The 27,182-nt window shown below is 37.8% G+C and overlaps 1 protein-coding gene across 8 annotated transcripts in view; it reads right to left on the bottom strand.

Moving 5' to 3' along the window:
* SLC44A5 (solute carrier family 44 member 5) overlaps positions 1-27,182 on the bottom strand; it is a 352,457-nt gene that overhangs the window by 68,961 nt on the left and 256,314 nt on the right. For all 8 annotated transcript variants that reach the window (XM_034653706.1, XM_034653705.1, XM_034653707.1 and 5 more), the window contains one exon: positions 5,086-5,170. In XM_034653706.1, coding sequence (XP_034509597.1) covers positions 5,086-5,170 — 85 coding nt within the window. The remainder of the gene's footprint in view (positions 1-5,085; positions 5,171-27,182) is intronic.

Here is a 27,182-nt window from a genome sequence, read left to right on the forward strand (position 1 = left end):
AAGAAGTCCTAGGATAGAAGACCATTGCTTTTATTGTCTTTATAAGCTCTTCACTAATGTTTGGTTTACTTTCACATGTACATATTATATCGATATAGATTTAAAAAATTAAATCAAGTAGTACATCTAGGCTTGTAGTGTGTTCAAACAAATTTGTGAGACCTCCTTGCTGTTTTATGAGAGGTTCTTCAGTAAACCGAAGACAAGTTTTCTTGCTTGACTTAGATGCGAAATTGATACAAAACTTAAGTGGAAGAATTTTGTCCTCTTAAGCTTACCTGTTTCTGTAACTGAATCTCAAACCAGGGACAGGTATTTTCGTCTAATTTGTAACTGTGCTGCATCGATGTTCAAAACACCCCTATAAACTGAAGTTTTTGTAGTAGCCAGAAGGTGGCATCAAAATCAATGGAGTGGAAATCCAAAGACCAGGACCATACTCAATTATCAGGAATAACTTCCCTGAAACTCAGTGGGCAAAGAAAGTTACGTCAACAGAGCATTCCGTTTTCCTTTGAGGTCTCTGTTTTATCCGGTGCTTCCCCTAGCTGTCGTTTTGGTTAGGCATAGATAAACAAAGCATAAAACAGTCAAACTCTACATCCCAAATATTATCACACCATCTCTAAACACGAAATTTAAACTTAGTTATAAGGAAGGTCTTTGAGAATTGAGAATTTAAGGGTTGCTGTTAAGTACATCATGACAGTAACAAATACAAATACTCTGTTACAATGTAACAACTATTTCCTGGACTGTATTGTTTGGGGGGCTTAAATTAATTACACATCCTGACAGAGATGCATTTCATTTTAAAACAGAAGTTTCTGTGTGTGTGTGTGTGTGTGTGTTTTAATTAATGATATTTTTACCAGTTTATGTTTAAGATTTTCAGGACTGATAAACATGCACCATTTTACCATAGGACTATACTGTAACTTATTTAATTAATTTCTATTGATAGCCATGTAGGCTGTTTCCATCTTATTACTACTATTTCATAGTACCTGTATCACTATAACATTAGGGAATTTTATGCAAATTTCCACTAGATAAGTTTCTAGCAGGAAAACTGCTGAATCAGAAAGAATATACAAATTTCCTAAGTATTTCGTAGAAGCCACTTTTAGACAACAGGCTCGAGCAGTGGAAACTTAAGGCAGAAAGTCCCAAAGTGACCCTGGCTGAATGAATACAGACAGGCCTATCAGGGGACCCACCTCAAAAGATCCTACATAGCTTAGAGGTAACCCATGGGCTACTTATCACCAGGCACAGTTACCAAAACAGGGGAAGTTCGCATGTTGCCATACCTCCTCACCTTTCCCCTTTAAAAACAGCCCCCACTTATGCCCTACTTGCAGATCACCTCTCTTCTACTGTCTGGCCTGCAGCTCCCATGACGTGTATTCAATAAAATTCTATCTCCTTTGTTCCATCTCAGGTGAATTCTTGGCACTGCCTGCGCCACTGGCTTTTACCCAATAGTTATCCCACATTTGGGGGCTCCCCATCCAATCAGGAGAGACACCACATTTGATACCAGTTTCAATAAATATTATATTTCATTATCACAGTAGAAAATGAGATGCTGTTTTTCCCCCCTCACTCTGATCAACAGTATAAAATTTTAATGTTTTTAATTTGACAACCTAATAAGCAAAAAAATGTATTAATTTGCATTTCTTTAACTATGGTTGAACAGCGCCTTGTATTATTGGCCATTATGTTATTTTCTGTTTATGACTTTTGCCAACTTTGATACTGAATTATTCTTTTCCTCTTTGATTTTGTAACAGCAGTTCATATAATAAAGCTATTGACCCATTTTCAGATATATAAGTTGGAAATATTTTTTTCTGGATTGCCACTTATCTTTTAACTTTGTATACAGTGAGTTAAGCAGTAATATAGTAGCAATCTATTTTCAAATAAAGACTTCTTTACCCCATAATTCTAAAAATATACCTCTGTTCTTTCATCTATTTCTTATTGCATATTTTATATACAAAATCTTCACTGTTTCGGTATTCATTTTGGTGTAAGGTAGGAGATAAATATCTAATTTTATTTTATATTCATGAATAACATTTCAGTTAATTCAGAACCATTTAATAATTCATCTTTTTGCTACTGATTCAAAATCCACCTTTATCACATTCCAAATTTATAATTGTATTTACTTCTTTCTGCCCATTTCTATGATAGTAGAAATCACCGTTTAAGTGATTGAAATCTGACATTCTAATATTTTCACTATTAAAAACTCTAACCATCATTAAACTTTCTTAAATTTTCAAATTAATATACATTATAAGAATTAAAACAATTGAGAAGCTTACAAATATAAAATTTATATATTATGTAATTATTACATGATAATTATGGTATCAGAAATCAGTGGGGGAAAGAGCATATTATTCAACCAACTATTTTGAGATAATTGCATCTGCAGTTGGAAAAAAATTTGATTCCTACTTCAGTCCATATACAAAAAAGAAATTCCAACTAGATTAGAATTTTAAATATAAAAAAGGGAACCATAAAAATATCAGAGAAATACAGGTGGATGTTATTTTCAAAGCGTAGGAAAGCAATTATAATCATGACACAAAATCCAGTAACTACAAAGGAAAATCAACAGAATTACCTCTTGCAACTATAAACATAATTTTTAATGGCTCCATTATATTAGAGGCATAATTTACCATCATCCACATATTGTTGGATATCTGTATAGTTTCCAATATATTGTTATTATAAACAATACATTAATGAACATGTCTGTTACCCTAGGATTATCTCTGAATGATCTTGATGTACTGAGATTTGGAGTATCCCATTTTTGTCGGAAATAAGTAGGTCATTGGCTTAGGTCTAGAAAACTTACTGTTATAGAGGCTCTTTTAAAAATAGCCTATTTTAAGAACTAGAGATTTAGACATTTGTAGGATTTTTTTTTTTTTTTACACCGCCTGGTGCTTTCTTTGTCCTTCATAGTATAAAAGTTTTGTTGGCGATGTCTAGGATTTTCTGAGTTACTGAAGTTAAAATAAGAATTACCACTCTAGATGAGGATTTAGTCCAGTCTCCAATGGGCAACAAGGACCTTTTGTAGGAATACACTCGACTATCATAAACTCAATCTGATCATGATTAAGGATTTGATCCTCACCAACCCCACTGCCCAAATTTCTAGTTTCTCTTGATCATCTGTAATAACTCTACTCTGTGAATTTTATTAACCCTTTCCTGAATCTATTTTTTTAGATTTGTATCTCTTGGAATAATAAGCTCGAAAATTATGGGTGGGCAACATACTGAACACAACAAATGTTCATACAAAAACACACACACAAAAAAGTTTTGAGCCTTGTTTTTTTGTTGTTTTTGGTAGTAGTGAAGGCTGCTGTTTTTGTTTTTTTCCCATTCAATGCCAACTTTTATAGAAACTGAACTGGTTATGAAGAACCAGGAGATCTAGTAAAAATCCAGGTATTGCCAGAAAAGAAATGGACCAGTGGGAAAGGAGAGTAAATTTTCTAAAAATGTGAAATTTATGTTTTTGTTTTAAGGTAAAGAAATAGAAAACTTGCCTTCAGAAATTGTAAATTTTTGTTATGATTAACATTAGAATGGAATTTGATAGAACATTCTCCCTTGTTTGTTTCAGCTAGTCAGAGCCATTGTCTGTAGCAACCAAGTAGCCTTAAAAAGCCTACCCCTCACTGGAGATTTCTGGGTGGCACACACTTTCAAAAGTGAAGTGATTTGTCAGTAGGCACTGTGGCAAAAACAAATTCTTACTGCAATGTTTAGCTACTCAGAACTCAGCCTTCCAAAAGCCCATTTCATAAGGCATTTTAAAACATGGCTTCTGATAAAAATCACTCGTCCAATTCATCCACTATAATTATACTTTTACTAACCAGAGTCTTCATGCATTCTAATAAGATGATGCATAACAATGACAACTTGTCCTAAGTCATATAGTATGAAATTTCCCAACTGCTTATAAACGGTCTCTAGGAAAATCAGGAGGGACCTCCTTTCTGAATTTCAATCTTCTTATGAAGCCTAGTAGGATTAATCTAAAAATGATTTTGTCACCAGCTAGACCCCGAGACCTGGCCATTATAGCTCACCTGCTTGGACCCACCAACATTTGTCCCACATTTTCCTTAAGCTCTTCTTCCCAACTTACCTTTTTAATTATGTTATGTTAGACACCATACAGTACATCATCAGTTTTTGACGTAGTGTCCCATGATTCATTGTTTGCTTATAACACCCAGTGCTCCATGCAATATGTGCCTTCCTTAATACCCATCACTGGCCTCCCAATCCCCCACCCCCCGCCCCTCTGAAGCTATCAGTTTGTTTCCCAGAGTGCATAGTCTCTCATGGTTCACTCCCCCTTCTGTTTACCCCCGCCTTCATTCTTCCCTTCCTTCTCCTACTGATCTCCCTGCTATTTCTTATGTTCCATAAATGAGTACCCAACTTATCTCTAACTCAGGCAAAGGACTTAGGGCATAACATTCCATGACGGAACCTGAAACTACCCCTCAAGCAATAATGACTGCCTGAGGAAGAGCTCCGGTGGCCCAGACCACCAAACCAGTTTGAGCTAAACCCTCGACTCACTTCTGCACTGATGGACCACGGAGTCACCTCTGGAATGACCAACAATTACCTTACCTCATCCTAATATTAAAATCTCTGCCCAAGATGGAGCTCAAGCCTCATTTACATACCATACTATATATATCTATAGGCATGTTTAAGGTGCATGCATGACCTTATACCTACCTGTGCATACAATGACAAGGCTTTCCTATGTAAATATTCATTCTAACCTTAAATAAAAGGAACTCATTCACCCTTGCTCAGAGAGTCACAACTTCAGAAGTTATTTCCTGTGATCAACTTATTTGGTGTAAATAAAGTTTGCTTTTGTGACAACTCACCTGGTGTAGTCCTACCTGTGACTCACCAAGGAGCGAACTCATGCTGGCTCAGTTACAGTTTCTAGGTTCCAGCTTAGACAGTAAAATTAGACAAAGGAAAGGTGGCCATACTCACTCATTGGGGGTACCCTTCTGGCCACAAAAGTGGCCCTTGCTGTCTGTAGGGTAGGCCACTCTTCGGGGGTCTCCATGTACCCAGGCTGCAGGAATAAGAAAGGACAAAAACTCTATCAGCAACAGCTGACTAAAAGCAGTCTGATTTGAGAAATTAGAATGCACCACTGCAATGCACTAACCTCTCCCCTCAGTCACAGGAGATTATTGATTTTCTTCAAAGAGTAATTTCTTAATGAAAAGTAAAATAAAATATGGATGAATCAGTCAGAAAACACATTTCTCTTAATCTCTCAGGACTCATCTGGGTTGTAGCCAAAACCTGAGGTAATGCACTTAGAAAATGACATTTATTAGAATGTGAATTAGAGGGCACACAACAAATGCTTGGTTGGCTAGAAGTCACTTTTTTTCTAGGGCTTAAAACTAAATGACTTCATAGCAGAGCTAATAAATTTACAGTAAATATTATGATGTAATTCTTTTGGGTTATACATAAGTGAAAACCACTTAAAAATTCAACCGAATGAAAGTGTAATACCCAATTCACATTGACTTGTTCTTTATGACTTCACGTGCCATTAGGAAAGCAAACATCAGCAACTTTAGTGGCAATATATAATAAAGATTTGCTGTACATTTTGTTGGATAATCTCAAAGCTTAGTATAAACATCAAGTGTTCTCAAACTTCACGAAAACTGGACTTGATTCTGTTTTCTCAGAAGATGCTGGGCTTTACCTCATATAAACTCATCACCTTTATTTTTCAAGAATTATAAACTTGACTGACAGAATATAGAATAAGAGAAAATAATATGCATTAGCTAAATAATACCCCCTATTCTAACTGAATGTTTCAACTTTTTCAGTTTGATTAATATAGTTGCTAAAAATCTAGAAAACACATTGACCATCTGGTAACACTTGCCTCTGCATATGGAAAACGTATCTCTTTGTCCCTTGCTTCCTTTAACAGTTGCCCAGCTATCTCCTTACCCATATTTATTGGATCTGAAGTTCATGTAATAATTCAATCACCCTTACGTACATGGTCTGTGTGACTCAGGAAGATAAAAAAAATCAATTCTGAATGAGAATTTAAATATGGAATAGAAATTTTTCTCAGTAATTTTTCTCATCCATCCAAGTCTTTCCTTTTAGTATCTAAGTGCCCAGAAAAGTCTCCTTTGTCTCATAATTTCTTCAATGTCATAGAGGCCAAATAGGTTTCATTTTCTAATACTGTCTTATAAAATCTGACTCATTCAACAGTCCTCTGCTATCTTATCTTCTTATATTTATTTCCCAGAATAAAGATAATGGACTATAAAGAAAGCATTAAAATGCCATCTAACTGTTCAGTGGACAATGTCTCTGGATACTATTTTATTATATTCTACTTTTATATCTTTTGTGAAAAGGGGGTCACATTTTGGCTAAAACCAAGAGATCCACTTTTACCTGTTTCCTACAATATTTTTCTTTTACCCTGAAATATTTTGTTCCTTTTCCATACAAATATTGACTCAGAAATGGCACATAAAGAAGCATTTAGATTGCTAGGTTGGCTTCTTACTGTATTTATGACCCTGAACAAGTCATTTAATTATTTTAGTTTTGGCTTTCTAATTTGTTACTACAAAATGGGTATAAAAATACCAAACCCCATGAGAATTTTGAGGATATGAAAGAAGCTAATAAAGTAGAATGCCATGCAACATGGACTTGGTAATGTTAGCTCCTTTCTTATTTAGGTTTCCCCAACACAAAACCCTGAGAAAAGGACTTTGCTATGAGTAGGATGATTTGGGAGATAATTCTAGGAAGCTTAAGTGGGAATGAAGGCAGGGAAGGAAGCAAAGTCAACAAAAGGCATGTTAACAAATGGGATACCGCTGGTGATACAGGGGTGACTCCATCCTGTTGGGGACCTTTTGAGAAACCACACAGAACATGCTCATTGGGGGGCATGGTGAAACAGTCTACCATAGCTACAAGCAAACCCAGAAGGACTGAGGACATGTGGGGTAGGACATTAGAAGAATGCTATAGTGTTCTTTCCCTTTTTATCAATTAACCAAAGAATTTACTAAGTGACCAGTAGGTGTCCTGTACTAGAAGTCAACACCAGTATAGTTTATATCAGACTTCTCAAAGAAAACATGAAAAGGCGACAACAAAATTTGCAGAAGCAGGCACCTGAGTTAGTTCAGCTGGGTAAGAGTCTGACTCGAATTCTGCTCAGGTCATGATCTAGGGTAGGGAGATTGAACCTCAAGTTGGGCTCCATGCTCAACAGGGAGTCTGCTCGAGATTTTCTCTCTCCCCTCTCCTTTTGCCACTCCTCACACCCATGCACACTCGTGCTCTTTCTCTCAAATAAATAAATAAATAAAATCTTTAAAGTTTACAGAAGCCATAGGGAAGAGGCGAGACCTGGCAATAGTGAAAAATGACTAGAACTTGGACCAGGTGGCCAGGAGCAGGGATGAAAGTACAGAATGAGGAAATAGTATAATAGAGCTTCAAGGTATTAATTACTCACAGTGTGTCAAGTTCTATGCTAAATGCATTGCATCCATTGTCTCATTTGAGTCTCACAATAATTCTATAAGGTAGATATTATTTTTACCCAAATTTTGTAGGTTCACAAAAAAAACTGAGCTGCAGTTAAGAAATGATGGGGAAGGGCAAATGGAGAGGGAGAGAGAGAATCCTAAGCAGGCTCCGTGCCCAGCGTCGGAGCCCAATTGCACAACCCCAAGATCGTGACCTGAGCCAAAAACAAGAGTCAGACGCTTAACCTGCTGAGCCACCCAGACGCCCCTCAGAATTTTATTTACTTCTCAGGGTCACAGTTTTTCAGCGGCATAAACAAGGCTTGAACTTAGGCTTGTTGCCGTCTAAGGCTCAAGTTTTAACCACGGGGCTCAAAAGCTGTAATGCTGCCTGTAATGCTGCCTGCTAGAGACTAAATTAGGAACGAGCTTGTCAGCAGTGGGAAACAACATGGGTATCAGCTACAGGAGGAACAGCAGGATGTCGGACACATACGGTAGGAAAGGAGAGGAAACAGGTAATTGTGGAATCTTTGTCATTTGAAAAGAAAAACTTTGTACTTGGCAGGAGAGGACAAGTATCTGGTTGGGAGGGATCTGATGCCTGGGGACAGAGGAGAAAGAGACAAAGATTTAACTGGCAAGGGAAGAATGCTCTTCCTTGGTTCCGTAGTTCTAAACTGCGGCTGGTGGCTGGGATTACGAAGCTGGGGCTCCACCTCTCTCCGCAGTCTCTGGCACAGAAGCGGTGTTGCAGACCATCTGTGCTTGAGCTGGAACGTCAAATCTTTGAGCTAAGAGTTGCAAGGGCTAGTTCAACCCAGTCACCTCAGTCAAGGATATCTAGTTTTTACCTCCTCCATCAAGTCACCGTCTCGCCACACCTCCACTGGAGGAATTTGACGGGGAAAAAAAAAGGAGGAAACAGAGATGTGCAGCCACAGTGTTTTGTCTGTTAATAAACTAAGAGACTGCTCACATTTTATGCCCTTTCTTGGAATTTCTCTGTTCATGGCACTTCTAGGAATGTGCTGTCCAATATGGTGGCCACTAGCCACTCGTGTTCACTGAACACTTAAATGTGGCTTACCTGAACTGAGACATGTTATAAGTACAAAATACACATCAGATTTTAAAGACAGTATGCAGGAAAAAAAGAATATAAAAATTTCAATAATTTTTATATTGATCATATCTAAAATAATATAGTTAAATATATTATTAAAATTAATTTCACTTGTCTCTTTTTATTCTCTTATCTATGGCTACTGGAAAACTTGGCATTACAAGTGACTCACATTTTGTTGCTCCTGGATAGATCTGCTCAAAAATATTTCCCCACAAATGTCAAGGACTTGTCATATTAGGTGATTAATAGTGCCATAACATCACAGATTTGTCAGGGCAGCTGGGTGGCTCATTTGGCTGTGTCCAGCTCTCAATTTCAGCTCAGGTTATGATCTTGGGGTCGTGAGCTTGAACCCTGCGTCAGGCTCCATGCTTGGCGGGGAGCCTGCTTGAGATTCTCTCTTTCCCTCTCCTTCTACCTCTCCCCCGACTTCTCTAAAAAATAAATTAATTTTAAAAATCTTTAAAAAAAATAGTGCCTTAATTTCACAGATTTGTAGGTCAGTCCTTCCCCAACCATATCATACCCAATGCATCTTTTTTATAATAAATATTTTGCCATGCTCCTTTTATAATCTTGAAATAATACAGATAACATGACTCGCTCATGTACATAATTTCTTTTAAAATATCAATAACATGTCCTCATGTAATGCAAAAGAGAAAATAGTTTATAATTAAATAGTGTGCATAATATGCAAATGCTCACAAGAGACTAAACCAAAAGACAGTGAATTAAGCCAAGTGCATGCACCTATAGACAGAATCACTGAGTATGACAGGTATAACTGCAAGAAGATGTAGGTATATTGTGCAGGAGACTTAAATAACACAAGTGTGTTGTCAACAATATGATTTTCCTAAGCGAAGAAATTTTAGTGAATTCTAACAAAAAAGTACACTTTTTCTTCAAATTCCCTTGGTATTCATTGAAACCATGCAAAAATAACATTTGTAATTTTAAAACAGAAGTTCTAGATTCAAATACTTAAAAATGAGTTGCCACCTACATGAATGCGACATGGGAAAGTCAGGTAGGAAGTGAGACAATTCTTGGTTGTATAGAACTGTCCCAGATATTGCAAAGCATCTACCTTTCCTGGCTCCCATCCACTAAATGCCAGTAGTACTCCCCCTCAAACACTATGACAATCAAAAAGTCAGCTCAAACTTTTTGAAAGACCCCCCAGGCAGTGGTACTGCTTCACTTGAGATCCATTGGTTTATATGTTCATTCACATTCTCAAAAAATCTCCAAAAAATATATACATACATATATATGAATATCCCAGATTATCTTTTTTGCTTCCCGATTTTATGGGGGGTGAACATGCTATCATGGAGTTCTTTCTTATAATTTAATACCATTTACTTTTATTCAGCTGATCACCATCTATGATGACTTTCAAATATGTCCATAAATTATTTGACGTTTTTCCTTCTACAGGTGGTGCATGATTCCCCACCTCTTCACTGTGGACTAGACTTAGTGACTTGTTTCTATTAAATAGAATGTGGCAGAAATTACATTTGGGTGACTTTCGAAAGTAGGTCATAAAAGGCATTACAGCTTCAATCTTTGCTCTCCTTTAGATCACTAGCTCTAGGACTTGAGGAAGTCCTATAGAAAAGCCCACATGATTGTCAGCAGTTGGTGAGAACTGAAGCTTCCTGCCAACATTTATGAAAGTGAGCCATCTTGAAGGCTCCTCCACCTTAGTCAAGCCTTCAGCTGACTGTAGCCTTGGCTTAAATCTTGACTGCAACCTCCTGATGCCATGAACTCGGAGCCAGAGCCACCTGGCTAAGCTGTTCCCAACTCTTGACCACAGAAACTGTGAAATAAGAAACATTCTTTGCTTCATGTTGTCAATTTTTGAAATAATTTGCTATTTAATGAACTAATTACTATACAGCTTTTAAAAATATTTTATATACTTGAAGGATTCAGTTAAATCATTTTTATCTTCTCCAATCTAAATATTCATAATAATTAAATCCTCTTTTCTATTTTATTTGTTTTGTTATGTTTTTTTAACTCATAGCTACAATTGCTAGGATTTTAGTAATTTTTGTTTCTTTACTATATGATTTAATACATGGAGTCCTTAACTTGATTTAGATATTCACTAGGGCCTAACCAATTACACAGTATCTGATACCTATTAACCTTAATTCTTAGAAGTTAACATAAAAAGCTTTAAAATGCAAGACTAGAATATGATCAAACTCCCATTCACTCATTCATTCATACGAATTATCAATTATCATATTTCTATCCATTTAGTCATTCATTCATTGGGCCTTACTTATTGTGGTAGGCACATAAAAATTCTTAGAATACAGAGATGAACACATTCATATTTAGTATAATATTATTTCATAATTAATACATTCTCCCTAAGGAAACTGTATTTCATCCTGATTGGTCAGTGTAGAGAGAGGATGGCTTCTGAAGAATGATAACGAATTCTCTTTAGCTTAACTAAGTCACAAGCTTAATTTTAATTGTTCTTCAAGTTATAGTCTTTACTAAAATCAAAGTGGCCTCTGCCACCTTGGATGCAGTAGGTGATCTAACAAAAACTTTCCACCTTTCCCAATAAGTAAAAAACACCAAGGGAATTTGTTTCCACCTGGCAGAGAGAATATTGCATCCTCACTATCTTCCTTCAAGGCTATATGACTTCTTAGCTCTTTGCCACAATTTAGTCTGCAGTTTTGATAATATCCTTACTCCACAGGATACCATGCAAATTCCTTACATTGATGGCATCGTGAAGATAAGATTTGGAGAATATTGGAAAGTATGTAATCTTGATGCCTTTGAAAGTCTTATGTATGCTTATGGATGGGAAATAAATCTCAGGAAAATGCAAGAGTCTTATAATAGAGACCTGAGGAGTCCAGTAGAGATATCTACTCCAAAGTGAAAGATAAGTGGCTGCACCTTGCATTCTCTGTTAAGAAAGAGGCGCAACTCTAATCGCCTATAAGATTTGAGTAAAGCCCAGAGAAATAAAATGCTTTTCAAGATAATCCAGGCTACCATAAAAGTAGATCTACCAGTAAGTATGGCGTAATGTACTCAGTGGTGCTTAAAGTATATATCTGAACAGGATGCTGTATAGGACCTATGGAAAGCGTCTTTTAGAGAATCACAGTTGGAGGTCCCTAGGGTTTTGGAGAAAACTCATGTGTTTTCAAGCAAATAACTGTTCTTTTGAGAAGTTGCTCCTGGACCCTGATGATCACTCAGGGACATAAGAAGCCCATCATAAACTAGATGTTATCTGATCCATCAAGCCTAAAGTTAGCTGTGCCCAACAGCACTCCGTTATTGAGTAGAAGTAGTATATTCATACAGTGCTTGAGAAGGTCATGAAGGCACAAGACAGTTAAATAAAAATACCGCTTACAATAGTGCGCTGACTCCCGAGGCGCTGTCTTAACATGACCTACGACTCATGAAAGGCGCCTTATAATAGTTGACTGGGAAAAAAAAAATTAAACTAGATTTATAGATGGCGGAGGAGGATCTGTTGGCACTGATCAGGGGAAATGTTCCTGGTTATCTACTTTGACTGGAAGAGATGACCTGAATCATTTATTTATTCATAAACAGAAGCCAACGATTTGGCCACATTTTCATGGAATTGAAAATAAAAACATTAGACAATCAGTAGCAAGGAAGTTTGAGAAATAACTAGAAGGACTGAACTCAAAATGGACCTAGAATATGAAGATGTTGATGTTTCATATGGTTACTTAGTAAAGACCCTTTTTAAATGTTAAGACACATATTTAATGATTTTGTGAAAAAGTAATCATGACAACAGGGATGAAGATTATGTGGGGATTTTGATAACATGGAATTTTACCCAAAAGGCTGACTTGGCTCCTAACAATACTTACGTGATGAATTTGCCAGTGGCGGATGACCAACCCTGAACCAGCATGCCTTATGAACAGCTGACCACCCTATGGAAGATCCATTTAAAGTACTACTTGGGGGGCGCCTGCGTGGCACAGCGGTTAAGTATCTGCCTTCGGCTCAGGGCATGGTCCCGGCGTTATGGGATCGAGCCCCATATCAGGCTCCTCTGCTATGAGCCTGCTTCTTCCTCTCCCACTCCCCCTGCTTGTTGTTCCCTCTCTCGCTGGCTGCCTCTATCTCTGTCAAATAAATAAATAAAATATTTTTAAAAAAAAAGTACTTCTTGGGAAGCAATACCTTGCAAGGTTGGGTTGGTTTTTGTTTGTTTGTTTGTTTTGTTTTTAAGAATATGGCAGGATCCTGACAGGAAATACATGTTATACTCACACAGAAAAATTGTAGAGAGTTTAGTAAATATTTATAAAGATACAGGTAGAGTTATGGGAAACAAGAGTTGATGCAGAGCCTCGAGGCTAGTAACAACTGGGAGCCATTTTCACCTTTATGACTGGAGTGGCAAAGGGGGAAGAGGTTACCCAAATCCAGAAAGAGAAGCCAAATGGAAAAGCTGACTGATAAGACTTGAAGCCTTAGGGAGAGAGGTATAGCTAACCTGAGGTGACTTGCCAGGAAGAGAGCCAGAAGAATACATTTCAGAAACTCCTTCTCCTACCTTCCAATCTATTATTGATACCTCCCCACTGGCCAAACCATATCGGAAGCTGCAGGACAAGAAAACCTATTGATGTAATCCTTTGGGTTATATACTAGTTTCTCAGGGGACAGATCAGGGTGAAGAACAGGTAGAGAAGGAACCCAGAGGGGAAAAAGAAAAATACCCAGCCTGTATTCTGAGCAAGTAACCAGCCTACCCAAGGGTGGAACTTTAGGTATATTCAGCAAGACATTTAGAACTTCATTAAAAACAAAAGAGTAAACAAAATAACCAGAGGTATAAGATTTCAGATTCTCTTTTATCAGAATTTACTGCCACACAGGGTAACAACAGAAAAGAGCAGAAAGACACACATTCTAAATTTCAGAATCTGAAATGCGAGGGGTGACTGTAGGAGGTATAAGGGGGGAAATGCATATTTTTGAGAAAGATTTGTCTAAAAAAATAGACAAAGAATTGAAAGAAAATAGAAAAACAACCAAATATCCAAGAAACTAAATTAACCTTTTCACATCTTTATTTTATTAGCAAGACTGACTCTATGCTGTTTACTTTAATATACTTTCTCTAGTTATTCTAGATAATGTTGGTCTATCACATTCATAACCTGTTTAAAGGTTTTGATTCACACTGGAAAATAAAACCTGTTTAAAGGTTTTGATTCACACTGGTTTTTTTATGGTAAAGAAGTAGGTGGAAATAATAAGGACAGAAATTTATTCATTTTTTTATTCATTCATTCTACAAATATTTTTTGAGTGCCTACTATGTGTCAGCACTATACCAGACCCTGGGTATAGAAAGGTCCTTGCTCTCTGAGCCTAGAGTCTATTGGGCGAAAGAGATCTTCATGAATAAATGGCACAAACATGAAATTTCAATTCTGACAAGCACTGCAAGGGAGGAAAAATGGTACAAAGAGAGGGATTCGTAGGAGACAATGACCAAATGAGAGATCAGGGATGAGGTCTTTGTAGAGGTATTGTAGGAGTGGAGATGTGGAAAATGAATGGAGGCACATAGAGGCTTCCATTAGATCAGCATATGGACAGAGGCCCTGTGAGGGGTTGGGCATGACGGGTACTGGAAAGGAAAAAGCAGTGTGGTGCATACACAGGCTGACTCATGGTTCCCGATGCGGTGGATAGGCAGTATCTTCGGTTATTTTCTAAAACGAACTAGAGAGAGATGGTTTTAGCATATTATGGTTGCAGTGCCAGCCTGCGATCACAGCAGAGGCTGTTCTCTTCCTATTCAAATTTTCCTTGAAAAATTCAAGGTCACACACAGTTAGAGTCACTCATCTTGGTGTTTGCTTATTTGTAGCGCCAAATTGGCAACACTCCCCTGCTTTATATGACGGAAGAGCTCTCATCATTCCTGAAAATTGGTGTAATTTATTACATCTGAAAATGCTACATGTAATATTCATTAATACCTACTAATAAATATGTCTTTTTTGAAAGATCCATGAAATCATTTGAGGTCTTCCTGGCCAAAAAACCCTAAAGAATGAGATACTGTCTGACCTAGTTTTATTTAGTCTATAGGACAATCACTAACTGAAGAAAAAAAAACCAAGCCTATATTAATAGGTGTCTATTAGCATAAAGACTGTGCTCCTCTCTTTAGTGTGTACTTAATAGAGGCTAATTTTGCAAACATTGAATATAAACAATGGCACTGCAGTGAAGGGAACACACACTCAGTCCCACAGGGTAAGACCGAAGCTATTAGATTATTCATGGTTTTTGCTTGCAAAGGAATGCCTGCTTTCCACTTACTCCACTGACACTTGCTGTTTTTTTTTTTAATGTTTTTTTATTATATTATGTTAGTCGCCATACAGTACATCCCTGGTTTCTGATGCAAAGTTCGATGATTCATTATTTGCATGTAACACCCAGTGCACCATGCAATACGTGCCCTCCTTACTACCCATCACCAGTCTATCCCATTCCCCCACCCCCCTCCCCTCTGAAGCCCTCAGTTTGTTTCCCAGAGTCCATAGTCTCTCATACTTCATTCCCCCTTCTGGTTACTGTTTTAAGTCCAACTCTGTGTGTGTGAAATTCAGAGGGGAAGAGAAGGAGAGAGAGAAAAGCATTTGGAGAATATCATGGGGTTCTAGTCTGCCCCCTCTCTTAGCAACCTTTATTACTTAAAGAATCCTTACCTTCTTCATTAAATAAAAGTTGCTATAGTATGGTGGTTAAGAGCACAGGCTCTAGAATTAAACTGTCTGGTGTTGTACTGGTGAATAAAACTAAATGACAAAGTGACACAGCAATTGATATAAATCTAGATCAATCACCTATTCCCCTTAATTTTCTCACTGCTTTAGAAATAACTTTGAAAGACCACTTTAAGCAAAATTGGTGCATTCGTGTGTGTGTGTGTGTGTGTGTGTGTGTGTGTGTGTGTGTGTGTGTGGTGCATGTAAGAGAAAGTTATTTGTAAAACATCCCTATTTGGGTAATTCATAGCAGATAAGCAAAGACTGGTAAGAGATGGGTAAAAACTTTATTCAGGCAAATTATCCTTTCACTCCTATCAAGGAAATGCACGTTACTGAGGTACCAGGAGCAAGCATTATTATCTAGTATTATCTCTCATTTTCAACATTTGCAAAGTATGTGCCTGTTGTGCTCTCGGGTTGAGTCAGAAGTTGCAGCCATTAAAAAGCCCTCTGTCAAGGAGAAAATGTGATTAGACCAACTGCTTGCGCTGACACTTAAAAATTAACTGCAAATCTGTTTGGGGCAGCTAAGGCATTCCCTAAACACTTGCTGGTTGGGAATGTTGGCTTTCAAATCATTATTTTGTATCCCTTAAAGGTACATTTTAACTGTTTTAATATGTGAGAAACAGGTCTGCCAAATTGTGCTTATGGCTTTTTAACAGAAGCAATTTACAAACGCAATGAAGCAGATAATAGGACACATGATACCAAATTTGAAAATCTGTGTTGATGACACTTCTGCTGTAGAAACATTTTTGGAAGCAGCCCTATATCCAGTTGCCTGGATAAGAAAAATGTTGTTTATCATTTCACAGGTGGCCCCTTCCACCCAATGGTGAGCTTAGGGTCATGTCCTTGAGCACAAATCAGTCTCTCTCATGCTAACAATATTCTACTTGAAAAGATCTAGAAAGCACGCATTCAGCAAAATGAACAGAAAAAAAAAAAATCTCCCTCAACACTAAAAAAATCTGTTCAAGTAACAGTTAAAACTAAATGCTATCTTTCTTAAAATGAAGACTTCCAAAACAAGAGGAAGTGTAGGTATCTAGTTTAATTTATAAATGTTACATATTTGTAAAGAATGAAAAAGGACATTTAATACTGGTTTTGATTAATTATAAAAGTAACAAAATTTCATTAATAAAAGCTTACTTGACTTCTAGGAAAAAGAATGGGGAGAATCTTAAGCTCACTTTGTCCCGCGATTACAACTAGATAACATCCACATCAGTGTAAACATCCAGAAAACAACCCAAAGACTGGAAAAATAGACTCTCCGCAGCTGCATATAGAAAAGAGAACACATCCAGAGTAGAGGAAGGGTGGAAATGCAGTTGGGTACTGTCCCTGGGAGAGAGGGATGCCACAGGCGTAGGGTGGGGAAAGAAATAGAACCTTGCATTCCAGACCGGGGGCCTGCCCTTGGAATACAAACACCCATAATATTTGGCTTTGAGAATCAAAGGGGTCTAACTTTGCAAGTTCTTATAATCATGGGACTTAAAACCTAGAACTTTAAAATCAGCACCTTGGCTCTAGGAAAGCTGAAGGGCCACAAAACAGAGTTCCCGCCCTTAAAGAGACGGCACAACAAACAGCCTCACCCAGATACAACGTAGAAGCAGCATTTTTTTTTAAGGTTTCTATTTTTAAGTAATCTCTACACCCAACATGGGGCTTGAACTCAGAACCTGGAGATCAAGCTGCATGCTCTACCACCTGAGCCAGCCAGGTGCCCCTAGAAGCAGGATTTTTAAAAATGCCTGGGGTATAGGGTTTGGAGATGTAGTCACTAATCTCAGAGCATGTGCTAGAGGAGCAGGGATCTTCAGGAGACTTCAAGAGCAAAAGAGCTGGCCAGATGCCATTTCCCTCCTCCACTCCCAACCTAGATACACAGACACCTGCAGGAACCAGTGCAGCCTGAACACGTTCCACCTAGATTGATAACAGTGTGCCTGCCCCTACGGGCTTCTGTAGATCTGCCCCCTCCATCCCCAACAGCCTCAGCAGAAATTCTCCCAGGCAGCTGCAGGCCCACTCCCGAAGCAGACCAGTGAGGACACTGCTGACACCAAATGCTCTGCCCCTGCATTCACCTGTGGACCTGTGCTTTCCAATACACCCTTGGCCAGAGAACATCCAAGGCAGTGCCACAAACCTGGCAGTGTGCAAGCAGCCCTGACAGAGGCTGGTACAACTCCAAAATGACTTCTAACCCAGGAAGAGGGGAAGATAACCACATGCACCAGACTGAATGGGGCCCCAGTAGGGGGCTGGGGGCAGACACCTGATCTGACTGCAGTCCCACCCACCAATAAAAACTTCTCAGGGGATGCCACAAGGAAAGCATGCTGCATTTGCTGCTACCTCAGCTCTAGCAAGCACCTGGTTTAACTCGACTCAAGCACAAGGTGGTCCCAGAATGGACCATTAACACAGGTACCAAATGCTGCCCACAACAAAAAGCCATTGCAGACAAGCAGCCCAAAGGCAAATGCAGCCACAGTAATAGGGTGCATGCGACACACATAGGAGACACCCCTGAAGCACCAGGTTCTGGTGAACAGGGGACATCACACTGCAAGGCACTATAGGACCTCTTCATAAGGCAATGGCTTTCAAGAGCAAGAGATGTAGCTGACTTTCCTAACACATAGAAACAGACACAGAAAGTTACACAAAATGAGGAGACAGTGGAACTTGTCCCAAATAGGACAACAGGACAAACACCACAGCCAGAGAGCTAAATGTAATGGAGTTAATTAATATATATGCCTGATAGAGAGTTTAAAGTAATGGTCACAAAAATACTCAATGGACTTGAGAAAAGACCTCAGTGAGACCCTCAACAAAGAGACAAAAAACATAAAGAACCAATCAGAGATGAAGAAACAATAGCTAAAATTAAAAATACACTAAATGGAATAAATAGTAGACTAGAGGAACAGGAGAGAGAGAGAAAAAAAAATACAAAATGAAAATAGACTTAGGTAACTCAGTGACACCATCAAGCATACTAACATTTACATTCTATAGATCCCAGAAAGAGAAGAGAGAAAAAAGGAGGCAGAAAATTTGAGGCAATAGGTGAAAATTTCCCAAATCTGGGGGCAAAAGCAGAAATCCAGATGCAAGAGGCAGAGAAGCCCCAACAAAATCAACCCAAGTGGGTCCACACCAGGACACATAGTAATTAAAATGGCAAAACAACAACAACAACAACAACAACAAAAGTAGTGAAAGAATTTTAAAGGTTGAAAGAGAAAAAAAAAGACAATTACATATTAGGGGAACCCCAGAAGCCTATTAGCTGATTTTTTCAGCAGAAATTTTGCAGGCCAGAAGAGAGCGCCATGATATATTCAAAATACTGAAAGAAAAAGACCTGCAACCAACAATACTCTATCCAGCAAGGCTGTCAATCAAAATAGAAGGAGAGATAAAGAGTTTCCCAGACAAACAAAAGTTAAAGGAATTCATGACCACTAAACCAGACCCACAAGAAATGTTAAAGGGGACTCTTTGAATGGAAAGACCATAAAAGTAGGAGAAAGTGTAGAAAAGTAGAAAGCACAAAAGCAGTAAAATTAAGTATACCTATAAAAATCAGTCAAAGGATTCACAAAATTAGAGAATATAAAGTATGACATCATACACCTAAAATGTAGGGGCAGGGGAAAGGAGTAAAGAACTGATTCAAAATTAATCCATCAACTTAATATAGACTACTATATGCATAAGATGAGCCTAATGGCAACCATAAATAAAAACCTGTAATAAAGAAGCAAAAAACAAATAGGAATCCAAGTATATCACCAAAACAGCAAATAAACCATGAAAGAGAGTAAGAGAAGAAAGGAACAGAGAAGAACTACAAAAACAGCCATAAAGCAGGTAGCAAAATGGCAATAAGTGCGTACTTAATTATTTTTAATGTAAATGGACTAAATGCTCTAATCAAGTGACATAGGGTGACAAAATGGATAAAAAAGCAAGACCCATTTATATGCTGACTACAACTCATTTCACACATGCAGATTAAAAGTTAAGAGATAAAAAGCATTGAATATGCAAATAGAAGTGAAAAGAAAGCTGGAGTAGCAATACTTATATTGGACCAAATAGACTTTAAAACAAAGACTGTAACAGGAGACAAAGAAGGACAGTATATAATCATAAAGGTAACAATCCAACACAAAGATATAGCAATTGTAAATATTTATGCACCCAATATGGGAGCACTGAAACACATAGAGCAGCTAATAACAAAGAAAATGATCAACAGTAATACAATAATAGTAGAGGTTTTAACATCCCAATTATATCAATGGATAGATCATCCAAACAGAAAATCAGCAAGGAAACAGTGGCTTTGAATGACACACTGGACCAGACGGTTGGATCTAAACCATGTATCAGAACAGTCCATCCTAAAACAGCAGACTACACATTCTTTTCAAGTGCAGGTGGAACATTCTCCAGAATAGATCACATATTAGGCCACAAAACAATTCCCAACAAATTCAAAAAGATGGAAGCCATAACATGCTTTTCCAACAGCAATGCTATAGAACTAGAAGTTAGCCACAAGAAAAAAGCTAGAAAGAATACAAATTCAGAGAGGATAAATAACATGCTGCTAAACAATGAATGGATCAACCAAGAAATCAAAGAGGTCATCAAACAATATATGGAGATGAATGAAGATGACAACACAATGGTTCAAAATCTTTGCGATGCAGCAAAAGCCATTCTAGGAGACAAGTTTATAGCAATACAGGCCTACCTCCAGAAGAAAGAAAAATCTCAAACAACCTAGCCTTACATCTAAAAGAGCTAGAAAAAGAAAAATAAAGCCGCAAGCCAGAAGGAAATAAAGATCAGAAATAAACAAAATAGAAACTGAAACAAAACAAAACAACAACAAAAAAACCCCAGAACAAATCAGTGAAACCAGGAGCTGGTTCTTTGATAAGATCAATAAAATGGATAAACTTTTACCCAGACTCATCCAAAGTGGGGGGAGGGAGGGAGGACTTAAAAATAATCAGAAATGAAAGAGAAATAACCAATCCCACAGAAATACAAAAGATCATATTATGAAAAATTATATATCGACAAATTGGACAACCTAGAAGAAAAGGATAAATTCCTAGAAACATATAAAACTAAATCAGGAAGAAATAGAACATCTAAATAGACTGATTACCAGCAATGAAATTGAATCAGTAATCAAAAAAGTCCCAATAAACAAAAGTCCAGGACCAGATGGCTTCAGTGAATTCTACCAAACATTTAAAGAAGAGGCAATACTTATTCTTCTCAAACCATTTCAAAAAACAGAAGAGGAAGGAAAGCTTCCAAATTCATTCTAAGATTTACCCTGATACAAAACCAGATAAAGACACTACAATGAGAACTACTAGCCAGTATTTCTGAGGAACATAGATGCAAAATCCTCAACAAAATATTAGCAAACTGAATTCAAGAATACATTTTAAAAAGGCATTCACCATGATCAAAGAGGATTTGTTGGGGCGCCTGGGTGGCTCAGTCGGTTAAGCATCTGCCTTTGGCTCACTCAGGTCATGATCCCAGGGTCCTGGAATTGAGCCTTGTATCAGGCTCCCTGCTCAATGGGGAGTCTGCTTCTTCCTCTCCCTCTGTCCTTCCGCTCTGCTCATGCTCACTCTCTCTCATGCTCTCTCAAATAAATAAAACATTAAAAAAAAAAATAGAGGATTTGTTCCTAGGATGCAGTGTGGTTCATGTTTGTAAATCAATCAACATGATACATAAATCACATCAAGAAAAGATAAAAACCATATTATCATTTCAATAGATGCAGAAAAAGATGTGATATATACAACACCCATTCATGTAAAAATCTTCAAAGAAGTAGGTTTAGGGGGGCAACATACAGTAACATAATAAAGGCCATAAATGAAAAACCCACAGCTAACATCATACTCAATGCTGAAAAACAAAGCTTTCCCCCTAAGATCAGGAACAAGACATGTCCACTCACTACTTTTATTCAACACAGTACTAGAAGTCCCAGCACAGAAATCAGACAAGAAATAAAAGGCATCCAGAATGGTAAAGAAGAAGTTAAACTTTCACTGTTTGCAGGTAATAGGATACTTTAAACAGAGCAAACCATGAAGACTCCACCAAAAACTACTAGAACTGATTAATGAATTTAGTAAGGTCACAGGTTACAAAATCAATATAGAAATACGTTGCATTTATGGGGCGCCTGGGTGGCACAGCGGTTAAGCGTCTGCCTTCGGCTCAGGGCGTGATCCCGGCATTATGGGATCAAGCCCCACATCAGGCTCCTCTGCTATGAGCCTGCTTCTTCCTCTCCCACTCCCTGCTTGTGTTCCCTCTCTCGCTGGCTGTCTCTGTCAAATAAATAAAATCTTTAAAAAAAAAAAAAAGAAATATGTTGCATTTCTATACACAAATAATGAAGTAAAGAGAAATTAAAAGAACAATCCCATTTACAATTTCACCAACAATAAAATACCTAGGAATAAGCTTAACCAAGCAGGTGAAAGACCTATACTCTGAAAACTATAAAATACTGAGGAAAGAAATTGAAGACAGTACAAACAAATGGAAATCTATTTCATGTTCATGGACTGGAACAATAAATATTTTTAAAAAGTCTATACTACCCTAAACAATCTACAGATTTAATGCAATCCCTACAAAACTACCAAGAGCATTTTTTATAGAACTAGAACAAACAATCCTAAGATTTGTATGGAACCACAAAAGACCCCCAATAGCCAAAGCAATCTTGAACAAAAAAGCTGGAGGTAACACAACCCCAGATTTCAAGATACACTACAAAGCTGTAGCATCAAAACAGTATGAGACTAGCATGAAAATAAGCACATAGATCAATGAAACAGAACAGATCACCAGAAATAAACCCATGATTACATGGTCAAATCTTTGATAAAGGAGGCAAGAATATGCAATGAGAAGAGTCTCTTCAACAAGTAGCTTGGAAAGACTGGTCAGTCATATGCAAAAGAGTGAAACTGGACCACTTTCTTACACCATACACAAAAAATAAACTCAAAATGGATTAAGGACCTAAATGTGAAATCTGAAACTGTAAAAATCCTAGAAGAGAGAACAAGCAGTAATTTCCTTGACATTGGCCATAGCAGCATTGTCCTAGATAAGTCTCCTAAGGGAAAAAAAAGCAAAAAACAAAAAACAAATAAAAAAAACAACTATTGGGACTTTGCCAAAATAAAAAGCTTCTGCACAGCAAAGGGAACAATCAACCAAACTAAAAGGCAATCTACTGAATGGGAGAAGATATTTGCAAATGACATATCCAATAAAGGATTAGTATCCAAAGTACATGAAGATCTCGTACAACTCATCACCCCCAAAAAACAATCCAATTAAAAAAATGAGAAGACATGAACAGACTTTTTCCCAAGGAAGATGTACAGATGCCTACAGACACATGAAAGGATGCTGAACATAGCTAATCATCAGGAAAAATGCAAATCAAACCCGCAATGAGATATTGCCTCACACCTGCCAGAATGGCTAAAATCAAAAACATAAGAAACAAGTTTCTTGGCCAGGATGTGGAGAAACAACAACCCTCATGCACTGTTGGTGGGAATGCAAACTGGTGCAGTTACTGTGGAAAACAGCATGGAGGTTCCTCAAAAAATTAAAAATAGAACTACCCCATGATCCAGCAATTCCACTACTGGGTATTTACCCAAAGAATATGAAAACACTTGTTTGAAAAGATAATATGTATCCCTATGTTTACTGCAGCATTATTTCCAATAGCCAAATCATGGAAACAGCCTAATTATCCATGAATGAATGGATAAATTGGTGTGTGTGTGTGCGCGCGCACGCACACACCCACACGTGCACACACAAAATGGAATATTACTCAGCCATAAAAAATAATAAAATGTTGCCATTTGTAACAATGAGTGTTAGAAAGTAGACTGCTAAGTGAAATAGAGAAAGACAAATGATTTCCCTCAAATGTGGAATTTAAGAAAACATAAAAAAATAAAAAATAGACAAACCAAGAAATAGACAACTATAGAGAACAAACATGGTTACCAAGGGGGAGGTGGGAGGGAGGATGGGTGAAATAAGTGAAGGGGATTAAGGGGACACTTACAATGAGCACTGAGTCATGCATAGAACTGTTGAATCACTATATTGTACACCCAAAACTAATATAACACTGTATGTTAACTATACTGGAATGAAAATTTGAAAAAGAAAAACTTTTTTTAAATTATGATGTTCAGTTAGCCACTGTATAGTACATCATTAGTTTTTGATGTAGTGTTCAGTGATTCATTAGTTATGTGTGACACCCAGTGCACGTCACAACACGAAAAACTTAAAAAAAAAAAAAAAAGAAAAATCTTACTAGAACAATTTTAAAAATAAAGGAACAAGAACTCTTTAAATTTCTTACTTTTTTATTGGAAGAAATAGTTTTTCTTTGCTAAAACGAGGTTCCCAAGCTGTGCTCTGATAGGAAGGCACGTTTTAGTTTCAAAGTAGACTAAAAACACAGTAGGATGTCCTGTCAGAGCCACTGTCCGTCACCAGGTTTCCCCTACCATGGACAATAAGATCATACCATCAAGATCACAAAGTATAACAAGATGCTTGGTGAGGCATAACTTATCTTTTATATTATATTTATTAGTAAGATAAACTGTTCACTATTTCTGTGTATAGACAGAATCAAAGTCACCTTGGAATTATCTTTGTTCTTCAGATGCTCACCTGAGTGATCCCTCTGCTATAAAAACATGGTTTCTCCTTTTTTTTGTACTCCTTGGGATGGGGAAGATCAATTTTCTTCATGAGAAACGGACAAGAACTCAAACTTTGCGGAGATTTCAATTTAGTACAGGTAAGAATGACCCTGAATTAGGTCTTTAGGCCAAAAGGAATACAGATACTCCAAAAGGGAACTTGCCATGAAGGCAGAGACTGAGCTGGTCCCCTAGGCTGAATACCAGGGCCTAAGAGTAGGGGCTGCAATCAGACCCTAGTAGTGCTTTGGGGAGAAATGGCTGAGCACTGCATAAAGACTTAAAAGCTATTTTTTGGATCCTAGTGTAGGAAACCACTGAAGTAGTGGAAGGATCCAGATGAGCAATTAACTAAGAAAGGATACCAAATGACAGCAGCTGAAATGTTAGACCATAAGGTCTCCCTGTCCACCTAGACACCAGAAGTAAGACTTCACTCTGCTTGGCATTTGGGGGCAACTCAAGTCAGGGAAGAAAATGATATGCTGGATTTCCTGAAGCAATGAATAGAAACGTACACATACGACCGTGTTATTATCCCACACCAGAAATGATGGAGTCAAGTTTGACTACATTTAATTATTAATTTAGCTCCTTTGTTTATACTCTACCTTATTCTATGAGGGATTTAAGACAGCATTATGCAAAGCCTCCTCCTTTCTGTACTTGGTACTTTCGGTCTACTGAAAAGTGCAGTGGCTCCGTGATGGCCTTCCATTAATCCTCTGCCACTGATCTGTAAATCACTTGCACATCAAGGCCCTTAACTAGTCTTATTTGGCTTAGTTCATTTCTCTACTGAAGAAGCTTCACCAGCTTGGGATTCCATACCCCTCAGCAGAAAGAAGGGCAAAGAGTCACAGCCATGTGTTAAAACTAACTTAGTCCAGCCTCTGGCCACACATTTTTTTACATCCTGCCACACTCAAATGTTTATACCCTCCCAAGATCCACAGAAGCCTCATCCAATTAAAGCATCAGGCTCAGGTTCAAAGTCTGGATCTCATCACCGAAGTCAGGGCCAGGTGTGGATGAGGCTCTTCAGGGTTGGTTCCTCTCCTACGCATGATCTTTAGCTAGATCACTGAATTCATCACGCACATTTCCTACTTCCCACGTTACCATCTGCAGCAGTGTTGCCAAACTGTCACCGCTATGTAGCAAAGTGACCCTCTCTTCTGTTTCTAATTGCATTTTTCTCACTTTCTTTCAAACTCTAACAGTTTCCTCCAAACCCATTGGGCTTCTGAACATGCTCTGGTTTAAAAACCAATGGCTGTGGGGCACCTGGGTGGCACAGCGTTTAAGCCTCTGCCTTTGGCTGAGGGCGTGACCCCAGCGTTATGGGATCGAGCCCCACATCAGGCTCCTCTGCTAGGAGCCTGCTTCTTCCTCTCCCACTCCCCCTGCTTGTGTTCCCTCTCTCGCTGGCTGTCTCTATCTCTGTCAAATAAATAAATAAAATCTTAAAAAAAAAAAAAAAACAATGGCTGCATTTCAGGTTTTGTTAAGCACCATCCTGCTTCCTGGTACAAAATTTTGTTCTCATCTATTTTTACACCTCCAAACCCACTGGCTTAATACAACCATTTTATTTTGCTAGTAATTTTGGCAGTCAGAAATCTGGGGAAGGCTCAGCTGGGGCCCATGCAGTCCCGTGTTGACAAAGGCTTCAATCATCTGAAAAGCCTATGAAGTGGATAATAAATACCGTTCCTGGGAACTCGGCTGAGCCTGAGGATCAGGACCCCTACACACAGCTTCTTCACACGGTCTGGGCCCCTCACAGCACGGTGAGAGTTCTCAGGGGTTTTGCATTATTTTACTTTTGTATGAATGTCCTATCATCTCAACTAATAGGAATAATTATTCCTAAGACTGAAAAGCAAAACCAAAAACAAACTTTGGACCCTAATTCCAAGTGCTTCATATGTAAATATAAAAATGAACTGACACACTCAACTGGAAATACATTTGAAAAGAAAAATATGGCAAATGCCATATGATTTCATTCATATGTAGAATTTAAGAAGCAAAACAAACAGGAAATATGAAGAGACAAATCAAAAACAGACACTACCTATTGAGAAATTGAGGGTGGGGGGATGGGTGAAATAGGTGAAAGGGATTAAGAAGAGTACACCTATGAGCACTAAGTAATGTATAGAATTGTTGAATCATATTGTATACCTGAAATTCATTCAACACTGTATTTAACTATACTGGAATTAAAATTCTTTTAAAAAGAAGAAATAAAGAAAAACAAAAATTTATTAAATGTTAAAATTGTGCTATTGTATAATGTTAGCACAAGGATAACAAAGGACAATTTGCATAATAAATATTCCTATTCATTTTTCTAGTTAGTACAATAATTGGAGAGCAACCATCAGTGAAGTGGGACAAAAGAGAGCTATTATCATAAACGTTAGTTTGATCTTTCAAGGAGATGTGATTACCTTCTACCCAGACTCCACTTTACTCACTTGAACAGAAGTTCTGCTTTTCATTAGCCGAATGTCAAGTGCCTTTGTTGCATCCCAGTGATACCCTAGCTGGCCATATTCCACATGAACGGCAAAAAACAGGTTTTTTTCCTCAGCAGAATTTGCAAGAAACATGGCTCTTTCATGGTAAAACTTCTTACGAAAAGAAATGGACAAAAGATACACCTTAGAAGGTCCTGATCTGACAAAATGGCAAAAAATGT

Source organism: Ailuropoda melanoleuca, chromosome 2 (assembly GCF_002007445.2).
Source record: "Ailuropoda melanoleuca isolate Jingjing chromosome 2, ASM200744v2, whole genome shotgun sequence".
In the NCBI taxonomy this organism is placed as follows: Eukaryota; Metazoa; Chordata; class Mammalia; order Carnivora; family Ursidae; genus Ailuropoda; species Ailuropoda melanoleuca.